The 19,668-nt window shown below is 41.6% G+C and overlaps 1 protein-coding gene across 1 annotated transcript; it reads left to right on the top strand.

Moving 5' to 3' along the window:
- The first annotated feature begins 5,979 nt into the window (after nucleotides 1–5,979).
- Nucleotides 5,980–15,353, top strand: YWHAH (tyrosine 3-monooxygenase/tryptophan 5-monooxygenase activation protein eta). The gene is made up of 2 exons (XM_065851529.2): nucleotides 5,980–6,391; nucleotides 13,915–15,353. Exons 1-2 carry the CDS (start codon nucleotides 6,305–6,307, stop codon nucleotides 14,569–14,571), a joined length of 744 nt encoding a protein of 247 aa, XP_065707601.1. The 5' UTR covers nucleotides 5,980–6,304; the 3' UTR covers nucleotides 14,572–15,353.
- Nucleotides 15,354–19,668: the final 4,315 nt, after the last annotated feature.

Below are 19,668 nucleotides of genomic sequence, written 5' to 3'. Positions count from 1 at the left end.
TCATTTCCCAGGTGAAATAACTTATTACTTTTCTGGAAATTTATGTTCAGTGATTCAAAGCTTGATATGTGAAATCCAGCAAATTGATAGTATTTCCCCTTAAGAGATGTGAAGTCAAGTGGTTGAAGTACAGTATATTCTGGCCCACTGGCATCTTTGCCCCGTACCACCTGGATATTGGATTTGCACAAAACACTTTGGAGGAGCTCATTGCATTTGGACAAGAATTTGCAAGCTGTGCCCGCAGCTGATCTCCCAGGAGCTGACCACGCTGAGGTGCAGGTAGCTGCGCCGAGTTCAGAGGCAGCTGCTGCCTCCTCATCGTGGGCCAGGGCAGCTGGGATGCAGTAGCGGGAGTGATCGAGTGGATCTCTGCTGAATGCCAGTGATGCTCAGCATTTGGCCTTGTCTGCCTGTGCTGCAGGATGGAGTTAGGCTTTGAAGGACAGCATAGGGGCATTCTTGATACTGGGCTAGCATTTGAATTGTTCAGTGCATCTTGCCTTGTTCTCATTTCCTGGGTGTGATGTGCATCCGCATCGTGTTCTGGTTTTCCTGTCCAACCATATGTAGCAAGCTCTGGGTGTGTTTATGTTGCTCTTCCTTGGAGCTGTAATTAGAAGCACTCCGAGCCCTTGGCTGACCTGCCCTGAGCTGAATGTGCTGTACCTGCTGTTGTCGTTCCTCCTCCTCAACACGGCATGGCCTGTCAAAGGAAGGAGCTTGCCCTAGATAGAAAAAACAAATCTATTTTTATCTTAAAATGCATAGAAGGGCCCCAAGAACTGTACTTCTATGTGTTAACGGATCACAGAAAGGGGATAGAAATCTAGGAGCACTTTTAGGAGACTGTGACTTAGGTGTCCCTGAGGGGTGAAGGACACGTTCCCAATAGGCAGGCAGCCGTGTTTCCCAGCACTGCTGCTAAGATGCAGCTTTTCTCTTGGCAGCTCGACACGCAGGTTGTCGGCTGGCAAGGTCAGGGACTGAGGTGTTGCCCAGCAGTAGTTCCAAGGTAGAAGTGTGCTATGGAAATGGCCTACATGTCAGCTGCTGGTGAAAAACTTCTCTGAACTGATCTACCACAGCGCTAGAGAGGATTAGTGACGCCAGCAGCAGCTTCCCCTGCTTTCAGTCCCATCCATGGCTCCTGCTGGCTGTCACAGTTACTGAATGGACACATGCTCAGGGCAAATGTCAGGAGATACAGCTTCAAGGCCAATATTTTCAGACAGTTTCTTGTTCTGGATGCTTGGCTCAGCTTGCTCGGGGCCTCATTTTCAGAGGAAAGCAGCACTTATGCCGTGGCTCAAGTAGGACACTCAGAAGAAGAGGGCAGTTTTGAAAATGTCGGCAAAGGCATTCTGTTGTATCTCTGCACTTCATTAATTTTATTCCTGAAGTCTTTCATGTCATGTTCTACAGTGAAAGGTCATTGTTTCAGATCAGTAATTTTCAGTGGGATTTAATCCAGTTCTAAGTCAAACTAATACACTTTGGTAAAGTTTGAGGAGCAGTAAAAATTCATTTGTTTGGACAGATCTGGGCTTATTTTTTAAATGTGGCTGCTGATGCTGAGTTCCTGATTGTGTATGCCCAGCACGAGGTGTCTTCAGGGTGATTCCTGAAGTGCTGGGCATCTAAATTCTGATCTTACCTGTAGGCTGCAAGTACTCAGCACCTCTGAAAACCCTGGGATTTAGTAGGATTCCGTATCGTGCTCTGGTGACAGCTACTAATAAGCAGGATTTTTCATGTTTTCCTGTATAAACTGTTGAATTCTGGTTACTTTCCTTTGATTACATACAGAATACATGAAGAATAAAACCACATTCTTGTATCTGGACAGGACTAGCAAGCACTGTGGTCTGAAGCTGCTCATGAAGAGTTAAAGCTGCTTTCAATTAGCTACTGTGCTCTTGCCACTTAAAGAAACCCCCACAACTGAGCATGCTTCACAGCCTCCTGTGCGTATCCCTGAATCATTCTGGCAGGTAAAAACACTGCCATAATCTTTTATTCAGACACAGTGCTTATTCTTCACTGGACTCTGAAATGAGCAAGTGCTTGAAAATACCACGTTTTGCCAGAGAGTTCGAAGGATTTATCAGCTCATGTCTGCACAGGATTTTGAACATGCAAAAGGCTACTGTGTGTGAATGCTGAGGGGTATTAAATACACTGCAGTGATACCCAAAAAGTTTCAGTATACAGACCTAACCTTTCCCATGAGGGAGCAAGAGCTTTGCAGGCTTTGTACAAATTACTACCCTTTTGTTTAAGGATCTTCCTATGTTGGCATATAGATACACAATGTACTTCACCACAACACACAGCGTGAACCCCACTGCTGCTGAGCAGCGCTCCAGCAATGGAGTCTCTCTCCCTTCATTCTAGGTTTTACCTTTGAGTTATGAGAGAGATTCTGTGAGGTTATTCAAGATTAATACAAAAATGAAATATGACAAATAGTAGAATATTTTCACACACACTGTGACAACCCAGAGGGTTCTGTTGCTCGTTAAGCTGTGGTGTATGGTTTTGCTAGAAATATATAATTGAAATTATAGTCCCTTGTGGTTTGAGAAAGAATCATCACACTTCAGCTACACCCACTCGTATCTCGTGCTCTGATCTAGTCATTGGTTACAACACTTTTCCTCCCTGATGCACACTTAGCTCACTTGATTGGGGAACTGTGCTGCCAGGATTCTAACAGTCAAAATTATAGACAGTCCTAAGCCTGTGAAACAATCTGTCCTCACAGCACTAGCTGAGCATCGTGCCCCATTTGAGTGCCAGTCACAGTGTTTCCAAGATCAGATGCCCACAAACTCTCCATCTTTCTCTGCCATCCTCATCTCTACTTCCCTTGCTGTGATGTGGAAGCTGGTTAACGTACCCTGTCAACTGGTAGTCGCTTCTGTTCTCTCTCTGTTTTTCATTGTCTTGTCCCTAAGATTTTCATAATTTAGCAGTTCTCTAAATAAAAGATTTCCTTGCTGCAGAGAGGGAAGATCGTTTGCTCCAGGGATGAGGAGGACGTTTGTTAGCGGCAGGGACTTTGTAGTACCAGTGCTTTAGTTCCGTGAGTCTCAGGAAGAGTGCTGCAAAAGCTGCGTGCTCCAGAGCAACCCAAGGGGCAGACTTCCTGCCGTGGGGAAAGGCTGGGATTAGCGTGGGGTGTTTTCCTTGCTGTGTTTCCTCTTCACCAGCATACCTCCTAGCTCTGTCCCCTCGGCTGAACATCAGCGCTGGGGTGATGCCCTCTGAGACTGCCTCGGTGTCCCGGGTGCCCCTGTGCTCAGCCGAGCAGCGAACGAGAACAGCATTTCAGCAGCGAGCTATTTGTGGAACATCGGTGCTGTCCAATAATCAGATATGCCTGTGGAGCCAAGCCATTGCCTTAGGTCATGGTGCAATTTTCAGTACCATAAGTTTCTCCATCTACAAATTCTTGCTGGGTGTGGTCACTTTGCCAGCAGCTCTGAGTCCTGCCTCATGAGAGCAGTATTTCTGCGCTTTGCCGGGAATCACGGAGCTTGTATGATGCCTGGCATCTGAGTTCGCCAGGCCAGGTCATGTTTTGCACCCCATTCAGCACTCTAGTGAAAGGTCTGCTGACATTTCCATTTCCTTTCCATGTTTATTTTTAAAATGTTATAACTCAGTTTATAAATATTGTAGCCGATTAAAACTCATTGCATGAGCTCTGATTTGTTTTTATTTGTACCTCTGTAGATCGGTGGAGCCACTACTATGGCTGAAGACCCAGAACACTAGGTACTGCATGCACCGGAGAATATAGGTACTCTCCCACAGACCTTTTGTGTGTGAAATGCAATATCTTCACTTTCTTTAGGTTACAGTCAGACTGTAGAAACGCTGCATACAAGGTTGTCTTATTTTAGCACTTTTCCTTGCAACTGTTGGATTTAGACATGTATCTGATGTTAGAGCAATAAGGTTACCTATCACCTTGTGGATTCAAGGTTAAGAATTTTTGAGATGGTTTAGACTGAGAAATAGACATTATACAGAAGCTTCAATTAAGAAAACCAAAAGCATTTAATGAGAATATTTTTGTGTGTGTGTAGATATATCCACATATAATTGGCAGATTAATGCAGATTGCCTGGTTCAGTGGGTGAATAACTGGTTTTAAAAATACTTCATAATCTGTTTCCCTTGGGAGTCTGAAACTGCTGCACAAAATGAGAAGGCTTTTGGTAAACCCTACACATTTTCAGAATCAGTGGAACACTTTGCAGACTGACCTCTACTCAGGAGTTGTTATAACAGCAAAGCTTCTAAACCCGAGAAGTGTGTTAGGCTTTCTAGATTAGCCCATCTCTCTCTATTCTTGCATAAGTGTTAGATGCATTAAAATCTGTAATTTTTACGTTGAATTGTACCTCTTCAAGAATGTGTTCTGCTTTCCACAGATAAAACTTTATCCTTAGGTAAAATCAATACGAATTTTTGCATTAATTATGATAATGAATTATACTGATAGTTGGGGTCCATTCTGTTAAGGTTTTATATGTCACTGCCTTTTCTTAGTAACGGTGAGAATAAAATCCTGTTAGGAAAAAGGCCGTGTGCAGCTGGCCGGTGTGTATGTACAACTGGGTGCTTCACACTGCTGCAAGAGCTGTTTCCTGAATGTTCTGGCAATCTGATTATAACTTGCTACATGCAGCTTTTATCTTTCATGCTTTATTACATATAATTACCTTTTATTATTATTTGTTATAATATTTATGTCCTTTAAAAATCAATATTTATCTAGTTCCTTTTAAAACTAACTGCAGCTTTTATTTTAAATGACATTAGAGCTTAATGCACAGAAGCCAGCAACGTTAGAGTTAAGGCTTAAAACTTTTGGCTGACACAATGGATGGGATTTACTGGATTGCAACAGTGCCAGAGTACTGGGGATAGTGGGAGAACAGTGTCAGGAGCGGGACCCGCCGGGGTCCCTGGCCTCTGCCATGTGCTGACGTGCGTTCCCCGCTTTTCCTTGGGGTGAGAATAGTGAGCTTAAACTGCTGTAGTGCTGTGGGCAGCAGCTCTGATGTTCTCAGCGGTCAGATGTGCAGCGGCTCCCTGTACGTACAGTGGTGTGATGATGTTTAAACGCTGGCTGTGGATTGCACAGAAGAAGTTAAACTATGATTTATTGTAAGAGACGAGTAATGTGGATGCTGGCATTTCTGCAGCCGCCAGCCGCAGTTCTGTCAGTTGTGCAGTGCTTCTCCTTTGAGATGATTTTTATGTAAGCCTGGTACTTAGTCCATTTATGAACGAAGAGCTCGGCTCTTACAAATTAAAATACCGAGGCACAATGAATTTAGCTGCATCTTTAGGCAAGGTAGCAGAATTGGCCGTGCCTACCACCCCCACAACGAGGAATGTTTCGAAGCAGCTGGGGTACGAGATGCGTTTATTTCACTGGAATGACACACAACCGTGTCAACGCTGCGGGACACAGCCCGCGCGGGAAGGCCGTGGCAGCACAAAGCGGTTATGGCGCAGGGTCGGGCACGTCGTTCCACACCGAGCACAGCCCGAGCAGCAGCCGCGCTCCGCCGCTTTCCCGGGGCCAGGCGCGGCCGGGAGTCCATGGCTGCGGCTCCGCGCCGTGTCACCGAGCGCAGGCAGGGGGGGCGACGCGGTGCGCGGGCCCCGAGCCCGGCCCGAGGCTTTTCACGTCCGTGGCGGGGGAGCGGGCGGTGCGGCGGCCCGGGCCCGGCTCCGCAATGCCCACCGCCCACCTCCACCTTTGCAGCATAAACTGCAGCACTCGCAGCGCGCATGCGCCTCCCCAGGCCGGCGCCCCGGGATAGCTATTTATAGCAAGTGACGTCACCTAGAAATAGAACGCGGGGGAGCAGCGCCCCCTCCCCTCCCCTGCAGTCCCCTCGGCTCCGCCCCCTCGTTGCCTTCCTAGCGCGCAGGCGCAGGCGGCGGCAGCAGCGCGAGGCTCCGAGCCGGGCGGAGAGGCGCGAGCCTGCAGGCGCGGCGCAGGGGACGGAGCGAGCGCGCGGCTTGCCCGCTTTGCCGCCTCTGTGAGCGCGAGGCGCCAACCGTCGCCCGGCACGCGCGGCCGGCGGGTGAGCGGCGGCTGAGGGGAGCCCGAGAGGAGCCCGGCGGTCCGGAGAGCCCGAGGCGGCGGTGGCTCCGTTGAGGTTCCCCGCTCGCACCACCCGCGCGTTCCGAGGCGCAGATCCCCGCCCTCTCCTTCTTCTCTCTCTCTGAGGGGCGTAGAGTGCCCAGCCCAGCAGCCACCACGGAAGCGGCTATGGGGGACCGAGAGCAGCTGCTGCAGCGAGCCCGCCTGGCCGAGCAGGCGGAGAGATACGACGACATGGCCTCGGCCATGAAGTCGGTGAGTGGGGCTGGTAGCGTGGCGGCGGTGGGTCATACCCGGGGAGGAGTGTGTAGGGTGGGTAGTGGCGGGGGAGGAAGGGGAAGGAAATCCGGGCTGGTCCGAGGCGGAATTGGGTCCCGGGGAGGATGCGAGCCGCCAGGTCCCACCCGTGGCGGTGAAGAAAGGAGGGCGGGAACAAGCGGAGCCCATCCCGCTGGGACACCTCGGTGCCGGTACTACCTGCCTCGAGGAGAGATGAGACAAACAGTAGCCGGTCCAAACTGGACTTGGACCCCCCCCTTTTATTTTAAAATGTATGTTCTTCCTCCCTCATTTCCTTCATTCCCTCGTAACGACGCCCTTGCAGCCCTGTCCCTGCCCGGGGGTGTGGCTGTCCCCATGCCCTCCTTTCGCCTCTCTCCCCCACCCCGCCAATCCGGCGCGCAGTGCAGCGGTTTGAATGCCGCCCGCCTCTCCTCACGGCGGGAGCGCGGGGGATGTTTCTGTGCCCCAGCTCCAGACGGGTCCGTCCCGGCGCACCGCCCCCGCTGGGGATGGCGGCTCTGACCTTGGGGGGCGTCTCCCCTTCTAGGGGGAGATTGGGGGTGCTGGGCGGGGGGTGTCTGGGGAAACTGCGCTCAGCAGGAGGAGCCCCTTCCTTTTCTAGACGTTTATTTTGCCTCGCGATAAAGGGCACGAATCGAGGCCTCACCCACGAACATCAGCGCTCTGACTCAAACATGATATAGTAGTTGCATCCGGGTATAAAAGCTCCCCAGTGCACAGAGAGTGTTTCCCAAGATTTAACGTTGCCTTTTTGCCTCTTCTTTGTAGGGTAACAAATCCTCAGTGCATTCTTTACCCAGTTGAATACTGACATGTGTTTAAACACTAAGTTACAGTTGCAACTCTGCTCCTTTCAGAACCAAGCAATGAAAATTACTTGTACTGACCTGTCTGTACTGATACATAATAAAATTGCAGAATGATCAAACTCACAATGTCTAGTCCCTTTTTTAAAAAACAAGTATTCCTATAATCTGAATTTTAAGGGTGATGTAAATGCTTAGCAGTGTCTTTATGTCTGATTACAACTGGTTTACTCTTGCTGATCTGTCTCCTTTGTGAGCACCAAAAGACCCCAAAAGGAGTCAAGTTTCCCTTGGGAGTACCGCTGTTTAAAGACACAAGGCTTTTTTAATTTGAATGAGCAACTTCAAATGGAGTTCACATTTTTATTGTAAGAATCTATCAATTTAGTGTTGTTCAGGTGCTGTGATGTGTCATGGCCCTTAAACAAGGGCAGTAAAAAGACATATTTTGCTGCTTTTGTTCACTTTTGCCATTGTGTCATGATAAATACTATGACCAATCCAGTTCTAAAGCAGCAGTACTTCTGAGTATCTTAATATCAGAGGCACTAGACGTTGAGCTGTATTTTAATTGTATCACTAGAACTATTGATACATGTAATGTGGTAGTAACAGCTCTCTTTATCTTTTGACTATTTCAGTTGCTAATTCTAAAAGATGAAACTGAGAAACTGCTAAAATCTACTGCTGCTCTAGAAGACTCTGTTTCTAGCTGCATATAGTAGATGACTTTTTAATCTTCCAAAGATCGCTGAATGATAGTGTATGTATGGCTCTCTGAACATACGTGGAACAGAATACAATTGCTATGCTACAGGAAATATGTAAATAAGTACATATAACTAGTGTGTATGTCCAGTTGTCTTCTTAAATTGTCCTACTTGCTATACAATTTTAATTTGTCTTGAGTCACGGCATTATCATCTGTAATGCCACTTTTGCTCTCAAATAAGTTTTGTAATGGTGGACTTCTGTAATTGGGAGCTTGAGAACCCTTGCTAAGTGAGCGGACTCTTGTCCATATATAAAATGTTACATTATAGATACTTTAAAATACAAAAAGTAAAGCTGAATTTAAAAGGCAACAGTGTCCTTATTTTAAGCTGTCCATATACTGTTGCATGCCTGTAATGTAGCTCCTCTTGGTTGCTTGGCTTTCACAGGTGTTCACTCTAACATGGTAATTCCAGTGTTAGTTGATTTTGTGGATCTGAGCATAAGCTCTTATGAAATGTTATGGGACTGTCTGTTCTCACACAGTTAATATTTCTTTCCATTTCAGTAACTGTAAATAACAGCTATTTTAGAGAACTTTTTATCCCTATAGAATAATATTCAAATAATCTTCTCGTACTCCAGAGACCTTAAACTTACTGCTACAGGAAATCAGTGTTCTAACTCTGATATCCTCAATGCAGGATATCTTGATTTGAAAAAAAAATATTTTAATTTTTAAAAAAATCTCTGAATATAGCATATCTGATGGTTTTTAAAGGCGCTATGTGAAAATAGTATGCTTTCAGTTTAAATAGAAATCTGAAATACGAATTTTTGTTCTAGATATCTATCACCACACTTTTACAATACACAATATAGCAAACAGCATGATAGTTACTCTAAAACATAAAGTAACAAGGACTATTGTAGGGAAAGCATATTTGCTTGAATTTTTTTGAGACTGCCACTGAAGGAATAAAAAAAAGTATTACAAGACTTCCATTTCAGCGTCTGGATAAAGCGGGAGGAACACTTATTGATCGGTCGTATCAGTTCTTTCTTTTAAAGAAAAGCCAGGTGAAATAGCAGTTGCAGCTTAAATAAGGAAACTACTGCTCAACAATGCAATTTTTTGTTGCCGTTTTCTCTTGTAAGAATTCTGGTATTGCTATTTATAATGTGTAGAAAGGAGAAGAAAATGAAACTTTCACTTAGTTTGCTGTTATGAATTAATGAAAATAGTTTACTTTTTTAAAGCTAACACTATTTTAATAGAAAATACAATTGCATGTAAGTGTGCCTCTACTACATGGCATTCTTCCAAGGGGTGTGGCATTCTCATTGCATTAAATGCTACTTCAGGATTCCAACTGTTTGAAATTACCCTACACGGTAGGTAAAAAAAATACTTCTCAGCACACTGAGAAGAAATTTGCTATTAGTGTGTTAAATGTTCTCATTTGATTTGGATTTAGATCCTTCCAGAAATGGTTAAACATTTTAGCTGTGTAACCCCTTAGTATTTCTTACAGTATTCATCTTAATATGTAGTGCTCAGGAGCTCTATTAATTTATGTTTTGTTTTCTGGTATATCAACATAGCAGATAGAGAGTCATTTACACTTTAAAACTGGTAAGATGAATCCAAGTTATGTGAGCTGTATAATTTTAAAATTATTCATGTGTGAAATACTACTAAGGGTGAAATAAATTTAAGTCTTCATATGATCTAGAGTTAAAGCAAAATAGCTTGAGTTTTTAGTTTAATTTGTAGGCTTTATAGGCTTTATCTCTTACATAAATGGACTTAAGAGTTTGGGTTGTTCCATATTTTTAGCGTTATATCACTGACTTCTTCACATCAATGTCTGCTTTTGGGTTAATGCAGTATGTATGTGTAGGAGGGGGGAATGAGATGCCTTTATGGTAAACAATATCCTCCCCTGCTGTGTGATGACTTCCTCACTGTGTTTTTATACAGTAAATCTAGCTAGAGATTTTTCCAATGCTTGATTTAAAATACTGAAGCCACATGATGCAAGAAAGTGATCTGGTTTAAATTCATTGGTCTGGTTTCTATTTGTTAAAAAATTATGAATTTTATAACTTTGTATCAGGGGAGTTTTAATGATTAAACCTGACTTTATACTGACTCAGGTACAGTCGTTTTTGCAGCAGCTTGGTAAGAACTGGCTCTAGTTTTGACTTACATGATTTTGGCTAAGTATAATCACATACATTCAATTGACCTGGCTTAAATTTTAGTTAGGTAATCCACAGTGCATGGCAGATCTGCTGCTGGTTGTGGAGCCTTCAACTTGGTGTGGCCAGTGTGATATCATGCACACACAAGTAATTTCTGAGCTGACACAGTACTGCCACACTCAGCATGTATAGTTAGGAATTCCAGGGTTACACTCAGGATTCCTTTCATATATTACTTTCTCCCCGCCCCAGTAAACTGAAAGAACTCCGTGGTGATAAAGTGGATGAGTTACCTGTAAGTATTATAGAAGTAAAATGGCTTAGATTGTGTTCTTGTTACAAAACCCAGACTGTCAGTCATACCCTGGGTGTTCAATTGCATCATCTGGCTCAGGACTGAAAAAAATCCCCAAATTAGGTGTGAGAGAGGTGTGTTTGCACAAGGAAAGTGTAGTGTAACACCTGAGTAAGTAAATACTACTTTGAAGTCATTACAAAGGGCTTTTCATCTCTGCTTTTCCTAACAGACATTACGAGAAAGTGTATTCTTGACAAAGGGATGTGTAGTTGACAAATGTTGTTTCTACTCTCCAGAATTTTACATTTCAATATTTCTTTAAAATTTGTCACTAATTGTTTAGAAAACATTTTTGAAAGTCATAGTTAGCAGAGCAGAATTTTATTTCTATTTGTACGTAGTCTAAAAAGACTTTACGCGTTATCAAAACCCCCAGTTGTTTGGAGATGGACTTTATACTTTAAGATCTATCAGAAGTATAAAGTCTGTCTCCAAACAACCGGGGGTTTGGTAACGCGTAAAGTCTTTTTAGACTACATACAAATAGAAATAAGATGGACTTTATACTTCTGATATATCTTAAAGCATGTCCTAAGCATGTTGAATTAGCTTCCCTGTTAATTTTTCCTTTTAAGGAATGGTTTCAAGGTGAATTTAAGTCAGTCTTGGGAATTAAATTATACAACAGTCTACTGATGATCTGGCATAGTCTCTTAATTAAGTCTCTTAATCTTATCTTTTAAATACTTTCATGTTTTGATTAAGAAGTTAACGTTCTTTTTCCACATTTAAACAACTGTTCTGCAGTTAGTCCTGAGATGGCTTTTTTTCCCAGGCTTTTTTTGTTGTGCTTTACATGAATGTATCTGCAGTTGCAATGGCTTCTGTGCAAGTGGGTTTTATACATCAGCTTTTTCAGGGCAGCTGTTGTGATGCATTTTCTACGATTAAAAATGAATAACACCAAAGAGAGACAATAAACTAGAAAAAACCCTGGAATACTTTTTCAAGGCTAGTGTTATTTCTGTAAGGTTGTATTTTGTCTCTTGTGGCAAACTGGATGAAATTTGAAAGCTGATTAATTTATCTCCCCTTAAGTAAATACACCAGCTATATAGTAAAAAAATAATGTTTAGTGCTGAAAAATTTTTGATGGTTCCCAGGACATTTAGGTGTTTTGAATACACATAAGACACTGGTCTCTACAAGATTAAATTAAAAAGTTTAAGAAACCACCTTAAGGAGGTAGAATAAATAATTATAACAAGGTTTAGGATGACTGCGTATATATTTTTTTAAGGTTTTATATCCTTAAATACCAGCATTTAGCAGGAAATTTAGTTTGAAGCAGAGGGAAAGGGAGGAACATGAAGGTGGCAGTTCACTGAGGATAAAGAACAGAGGTGGTAAGTGGAAGATAAGGTGAAAAATGTAGGTGTTGATGTGTGAGGTGACGGATTAGGGGAGCTGTGGTTGCAGTCTTCTTGTAACTTGAATTTATTTCGTATGGAGTCTGGACTGCAAAGCCAAGAGGTGGTGTTTCTGTTAAAATTGTCCTGTCCTACTGAGTCTCATTCTCAGTTATTTTTGTGTCTTATGTGCTTTTCCATACTCTGTTTCTATTTTTGTGGGTAATATTGCTCAGTATTTGAGCACTTAACTTTTTTTATACTGTAAAGATAATGAAGACAGATGGGGAGGAGGGATTTATTTGTGTGGTTAAATTATGTTTTAAGTTTTAGCAAAACATTACTGACTCCTTTAGATAACCATTGTGTCTGAGAACTTGCAATCAACTTTCAAGCAAAGTCCTCCAGCAGTGCAGGAATGACCAAGTGATTATAAATCTTCTTTGGTGGTGTATTTAGTTATTTTTGTAAAAGCACGTGCTGTTGTGTTAGACTGTAGGGAATAAAAAGGCCTTAGCTGAGGCTTTACTTATTGAGGGCGTTAATATCTTTACTAGAGAAGATGATACAGTTGGGTTGTAGTAGAGGTTGCTGAGGGAGGGATTGTTGGGAGATGTAGAGTGGAGGCTGTGAAGAAGGTTATGAAGATGTCATTAGAGTTGATTCCTGTGCATTTCACCCTCTGTAGGTTGTCTGTAACTGTACTAGGCCAGGCAGAGCAGTGTCTTTTGGGAGCTCAGGTTCCTGAGCTGTGGGGAAAAGGCGATTTGGAGATAAAACTAATTGTCTTAGAATATTCTAAGAATGAAACCTAAACTTGAAAGTAAGCTCTCTCTTAAGTTGTAATTAATATAAATTATTTTGAGACTTGGAAAGATTCACATTTATTGGGTGGTTCACTGAGTACACCAGCAGTCTGGGAATAGTGTAAATATTTATAACTTAATTGTTTGTAATATGTAAGGATTTGGTTGCAAATATTCTGATGCCTGTCAAGCAGTGTAAATATACACATTTTAAAAGAAATAGTTAATGATTTTAGCAGTGCCTGAGCAAAGACAAGTTTACTTCTATAACAGGGTAGATATCCTTAGAATTTTAGTAACTTATTTTAATGCAGTTAATGTCATATACTTAAAGTACTGGAGTTACGTTTTTCATCCTAATTCCTGAGAGTTTAATGTCATGTTTGTAAGTTTGCAAAAGTAGAAAAACTTGAAGTGACTATAAGTCTGATAGGTTTTATTCCCTAAATTAACATAGCAAGTCAAATAGACCTAAATACAGTATTAGAAGATTTTCCTTCCCATATCTCAGATTTTGTAGTAAGAATTTGGAGCTGATCATGACTTTTTTCTTAATTTCCTGTTCTATTTCTATGCACTCTGTCCCATGTCTCCCCTATCCCTGAAATTTGTCAGCAGCCACCAATTAGCAGGAACCTGGGTAACTTTTGTGTTACATTGTATAATTGCTCACTAAGTGTCTGAAAGATACTATGAAACCCTAGTTCCATTTGTATTATGCAGAGCTTAATCATAATGACTGCAGCACTTCCATGTCTGCTGTTGAATGAAAGAAAGTGGCAGGGGAAAGAAATCCAAGAACTGCGCCAGTTTCCAGTGTCTGTGCTGTGTTCCAGATTCATAAAACCGGTATTTTAGGTACATTTAAATTCATCGCTAAGTGTGTAGTCTGCATAACTACAAAAAAGACTTCCTAAAAAAACTGAGCCTTCCTTCTGTGAATGCTTCTCCATTACACAAGCCTGACTCACTTTTATTCAGTGAATGTGCTTTGCAATGGCTTCTAAATACCAGTTCTGTTACAACAGAACTGTGGGGTTTTCATTCTTTTAAGTCTTGACTGAAGAAACAATTTTAAACTTTCAGTGTTCCAAATTGACTCCTGTCTGGAAGGAATTTTGGGATCTAGAAGGAATTTTTAATCTTGCATTTCGTGATGGAAGTATTGAAGGAAGTTTTCACTCTCTTGTCTAAGACAAACCTTTTAAATTTGGTCCTTGTCTGTATTTTTCAGGTAACTGAGCTGAATGAGCCTCTCTCAAATGAGGATAGAAACCTGCTGTCTGTAGCCTACAAGAATGTAGTTGGAGCTAGACGATCTTCCTGGCGTGTCATCAGCAGCATCGAGCAGAAGACTATGGCAGATGGGAATGAGAAGAAGCTGGAGAAGGTGAAAGCCTATAGGGAGAAGATAGAAAAGGAGCTTGAGACAGTCTGCAATGATGTGTTGGCTCTCCTAGATAAATACTTGATCAAGAACTGCAATGACTTCCAATATGAGAGCAAGGTCTTTTATCTGAAAATGAAGGGGGATTACTACCGCTATTTGGCAGAAGTTGCTGCTGGAGAGAAGAAGAACAGTGTTGTGGAAGCCTCAGAAGCTGCCTATAAAGAGGCTTTTGAAATCAGCAAAGAGCACATGCAGCCCACTCACCCCATTAGGCTTGGGCTGGCACTCAATTTCTCAGTGTTCTACTATGAAATCCAGAATGCTCCTGAGCAGGCCTGCCTTTTAGCCAAACAAGCCTTTGATGATGCCATAGCAGAGCTGGACACACTAAATGAGGATTCCTACAAGGACTCCACTCTCATCATGCAGCTACTTCGAGATAACCTCACTCTCTGGACGAGTGATCAGCAAGATGAAGAAGCAGGAGAGGGCAATAATTAAAAAGCTTTCCTCCAATCCCTCTTTCATCCACTTCACCATCCCCATCATCACCAATATTTCCTTGCCACCGTCACACTAAATATCTAGTGCTAAGCATATCTGTATTGTACAGCTGTTCAGATCTGCTGTCCACTCTATCAAGAAGCAGTTTCAGATGAGTCTTCATGGGCATTGATGGATTGATTGGTTTATTGGCCCTATTTATCTTAGTTGCATTTGAGCAATGCAGAAAGATGCATAGTAAATGAGGCATTTTTAGTTTGCCTGTTGATTGGAAAATACGGGAAAGAATAATGGAAAGTGATTGAAGATAATTAGATTCCAGTTATAATTTTTCCATTTGAAATGAGCTGACAGTTCTGTTGAGCAGTACACTTTGTGCATGCGAAGTAAATTAGCCACCCCAAATTTTTTTCAGTCAATGAAAACAGTTAAGCTGATGTGAAATGACAGCCCTGTTCACCAGTTTACAATAAACTGTTTGAAATGTGAGGTTTCAGTAGCAATTTATTTTTTTGCCTCTAACTTATGTGCACAGTTTCTTTTAAATGCAGTGCATCTACCTGAGAGTTTTGATACTTGTAGCCTTTTGCAGTTGTTTTGAAGAATCATGAATTTATTTTTTGTAAACTCTTTGGCTGTTTTGTTGTCTGTGTATTCTGACAACACTATGTCAATATTAGCCCATGTTAAGATGGATGACTGAGATGCCAGACTTCTAAATTAAATGTTTTGGAATTAAATGAATAAAATAAAATGCTGCTTCGGGGATGTTATCTCTACGTAAGCTGTCCTGTCTTTTTTTCAGAGTGGAGACTGAGTTACCTAACACACCACTGATGGGTTAAAATGTATTGAATCGAAAGTTTAATGAGAAATGGCCTCACATTCCAAAACAAAAACCACCAGTATGCTGAAAAGAAGAAAAACAAACAAAAAACCCTCACAAAACACAACCAACTAGAAGGTGACACCACTCACCTTGTTACAGTGGAGTTTCCAAAGGCATATGTACTTATTTGCTTGGTAGAGCAGTTGCAATGCAAATTCTGCTCAGGAAGTGAAGAGCATTACTTGTCATACCAAAGCAGAGACTTGTATTTGCTTCTGTCAACTGAACTCCTAATTTTTTTTTCTTTATACTAACCACCAAATCACTTTACACATGAAAATCCCACTAACTTTAATTTGTATTTACCTGCCTCAAACAGAAGCAGTACTTGTTCTTAAAGAATGCCTTTCTATTTTAGCTAATTTAAGACTAGTCCCCAGGCTTATTTTGTTTTCTTCTTTTTCTCCCCATAGTTAGCGTATATGTATATTTATTCTGTATGTACTTCTGTAGTGGCATGTTACAGAAGCAGGAAAAGTTAGCTGTTTATGTTGCTGTATCCAGACTGCTCCTGGCACCTGAGCTAGCTCAAACATCATGTAAGTTTTCGTTTATCTAAATCTATTTTTCTTTGATTTGTACAAAAAGTGTTACTGGTCTGAATATCCACAGCCACTACTTCTTATACATATTACAAACAATGCTCTGGTTATTTTTAAGTATCTGGGGGATTAGAATATGTAATGGTAGATTTGTGTGTATTTTGTATTCTGTTGTCCTTTAGATAATTCTAGCTTTATTACATCAGTAAAGTTAGCGACAATTCAAAAACTAATGCAACATCTGAAAAAGATTAAAATACAGATCCTTGATGTTGTACTGTTGTATAATCTTGGGGTGCTTGATCTCCTAAGGTAGTTTGAAGTGTGTGCTTAGTGTAAATTACTGCCGTCTGCCAGGACCTATTCTGGAAGTCACTTTTTCTTATTTGTTCCTGTTTCACTGAACAGGATACAAGCCCCTGTTTTTCAGTTCCCCTTTTTGCAAGTAAACCTTGCAGGGGTTTTCTCACCAGTGATACCCATTTGGGCTTTACCTGTCTCCTAGATTCCTACAGCTTCTCTTTCCTTCCCCTTAGATCTGTTTTACCTGTCCCTGTGGGGCCAAGGTAAAACTTGGTAATGAGGCTGCATTTTTATCTTGAAACACTCTGGCTGGTTAATAATGAGTATTACTGGCAATTGCTAGGTTTATCATCTTCCTGTTTATAGAAGTACCGCTATCTTTTTGTTAATTCAAAAGCTAAGGAGTCCTTTCTCATTTAGTTACTGTCTTGGGCAGATCCTTTGTCACCAAGGTGTGAGCATTACGTAGTCTGCTAGTGAGTCAGCAGGTCTCTGACAGCTCTGGACTGGGCAGTTGAGATTAGCTAGACCTAGTGCCTAAGATCCAAAATAGGGACCAAAGGGTTCAGTTCCTGGGTGCTTTAAGAATTTCTGGTAGGAAAGTTTCTAAAGTGTACCAATCAGGTTGTTGTGATTATCTGTTTTGCCATTAATCTGGGTAAATTCTTGCTGGGTATCATAAAGTATGATGTTTTATTTTGAAATAACTTACTGACTCAGCTCTGCTGGAAGGGTGGATTCCCTTCTCCACAGCAGTATAAATTTCAGTGGATAAATCTGATATAGCCATAAGTTTCAACAGATCAGAAGACGCTTGCTTATTAGGAACCTGGACAGGTTTCTGTCCTTGCTAGGAGTTCAGAAACCAAGTGTTGACAGACAAGATCACTCCAAGTTGATGAGTGCTCGTCTAATGAATCTCAAGAAGTCTTGCAAGTCAAATTCTTTCACCTGCTTCTGCCGCCAGCCGTACAGCAGTACATTAGATTTGCAGTAGGAGAGCAGATACTTCTCCTGTGTTCTCCAGTTGCCAGTGAATGATCCAGTGGCACAGAGAGCATGTGTTTGTGATTGTTTTTCACTAGGAGTCAGTAGTAGAGAGTGTTCTATAGAGCAAGAAAAATAAATGCTCCAATGCAATCCATATTCTTACTTCCACTTTTTCATTTTCTGGGCCCTGGGATTGCTATGTGCTTTTTTCTAATCCTTATTGTAGTAATGATCTGGAGGAAATAAGAGCAAGAGAATAGCACATGTTAGTAACTGCAATACTCTTCAGTGGACCATGGGATTCAGATATTCTGGAATTGGTATTTCTCTTAGGTGACCCCTAAGTCATAAATAAAATCCTAGACTACATCCAATTTATTGTCTGGAGACACCAGAGGTATTCAGCAGAAGTGCTCAGTTGAAGTTCACAACAGTCTTTGAAGCAGGAGTAGTTCCAATAGAAAGGCTTAAAATTGCATAACTACTTTTTTCCTTCTCCCGAGGGAGCTTTCTTTGAATTGCCTTGTGTCAGGCATGATAGGATGCGTCCTAATCTTGACATGATGAGGGCTGCGTTGGTCACATAAGGGTCCACCTGAGCATTACTCTCGTTCAGAACCCATTTTTAATGTGCCTTTCACAGGCAAACTCTGTTGAATGGTTAAGTCACTCTGAGGGTGTTGATGTAATATTAGCACGGTGTATGGGTATTCTTGCATTTTTAGCAGCCCGGCAGCTGCTAGCAGTGAAGCAGCCTTTTATATGATACTGTATGAGCTTGAAAGTTAAGGGATAGACAGACCTGAAATTAATAGCGTGTTCTTTATAGGGACAGAGATACTTTCAGTCTATATCCTGATCTGCTCAAATATGTTCAAATTTTATATGAATAATTTCATTCATCTCGTAGAGTACACCCCCACACCCTTTTAAGCCCCACACTAGAAATAAACATGCCAGTGCTATGGGAAACTAAACTTCTGAAGCTGTATGTAATAGGAGGCTTATTATACAACATAAGCAACAGCACTGAAGAATGCTGACATTTTAGGCAAGCAGAAACCTTAAGAAGAGTAATGAGATTGAGATCTCCGGGGATAACACACGTCAAAGAACCACAGGTACCCTGGTAAGTAACCATGTTTTTAGCGACTACTTGGTTATAACTATAGTTTTGAAAATAGTTTTTACATGTTGCCTTTCCTTTGTGTATAACTTCTGCTTATCATTTCCCATCCTAAATACTTGCATTTGTGACCTAAATCTGTAAGTTGGGTGAGCTGACTTGTAGAGCCAAATGTATTTCCAAAGGAGCACAGGGGTACCTCCTGGCCTGCTCCTGTGGCTTTTTCAGCAGCTGCAATAGGCCACTATATAGAAATCTAGAAAAAACAGCTATGGTGTAGTACATTTCTGGTTGAGGGAAATGAAATGACTGGTTGTATTTTAAGTCAAACGTGAGAATGACTTAATACTTAAAGTCATAAGGGTGAAAAACGAAGTCAATATACACTAGAAAATATTCTCTGTTGGTATGGGACCTGAAATCCTTCAACAAACCAGTTTGACTTTAAGGACAGAAAGAAAACAGGAGCAATATTTCAGTGCTCTGGATTCTTGCTTTTTTAATTCTATCCACACCATGTATTTGAACAGATTTAACATAGCCACTCAAGAAAAATCAACTAAACCCAGTGCAACAACATGAAAAAACTTGCTGATTGAAGAAGCTCATTGAAATCAGTGGCACTTTCTGAAGAGTGTGAAGCTAATTATCCACTTAATTGATAGAGGATGTTTAGATCTTGTTCTGAACAAACCCAAATCACTTAGATGTATTTGTTTTTCCATTGTAGCATAGTAAAGGCCACGAAGAAGACCGTGTATTAAATATATCCCCTCTGCGGCTGTTGAAAGGGATTGCCGATCATTAGTGTCACCCAATTGCTGCAGTGGGTCACTGTATGCTTGGGCAGAGGACAGCATAATTTTACTTTTCTGATATTTTGAAATAAAGTTCTGCGTATATTTTTTCATTGTGGGGGTTGTTGAATTTTTTGAAAGAAGCTGTCCTATGAGATTCCACATCTCAGTACATAGGAACGTTTTTTCTGTTGCTTGTTGATACTTTAAAAACATCAAGTAGAGACTACTGAGCCCCTAAAAAGCCAAAGCTTATGCAATGCAAAAAAATAGTGATGGTTTAGGTAGAAGTACCATCTAGTCATAAATATACTCCAAAAATGTTGTATATGAACTCAGTGTGTCTCCTCATTACACACCCTCCTTATCAGTTGTTTTTCTTGCACTTCCTTCTGCTGTTATATTAACTAAAGTTAAGCTCATACATTCCTAATACAGAAAAATAGA

Source organism: Patagioenas fasciata, chromosome 17 (assembly GCF_037038585.1).
Source record: "Patagioenas fasciata isolate bPatFas1 chromosome 17, bPatFas1.hap1, whole genome shotgun sequence".
In the NCBI taxonomy this organism is placed as follows: Eukaryota; Metazoa; Chordata; class Aves; order Columbiformes; family Columbidae; genus Patagioenas; species Patagioenas fasciata.
The sequence above is the reverse complement of the archived record's forward strand: the minus strand, read 5'-3'. Positions and strand labels throughout refer to the sequence as shown.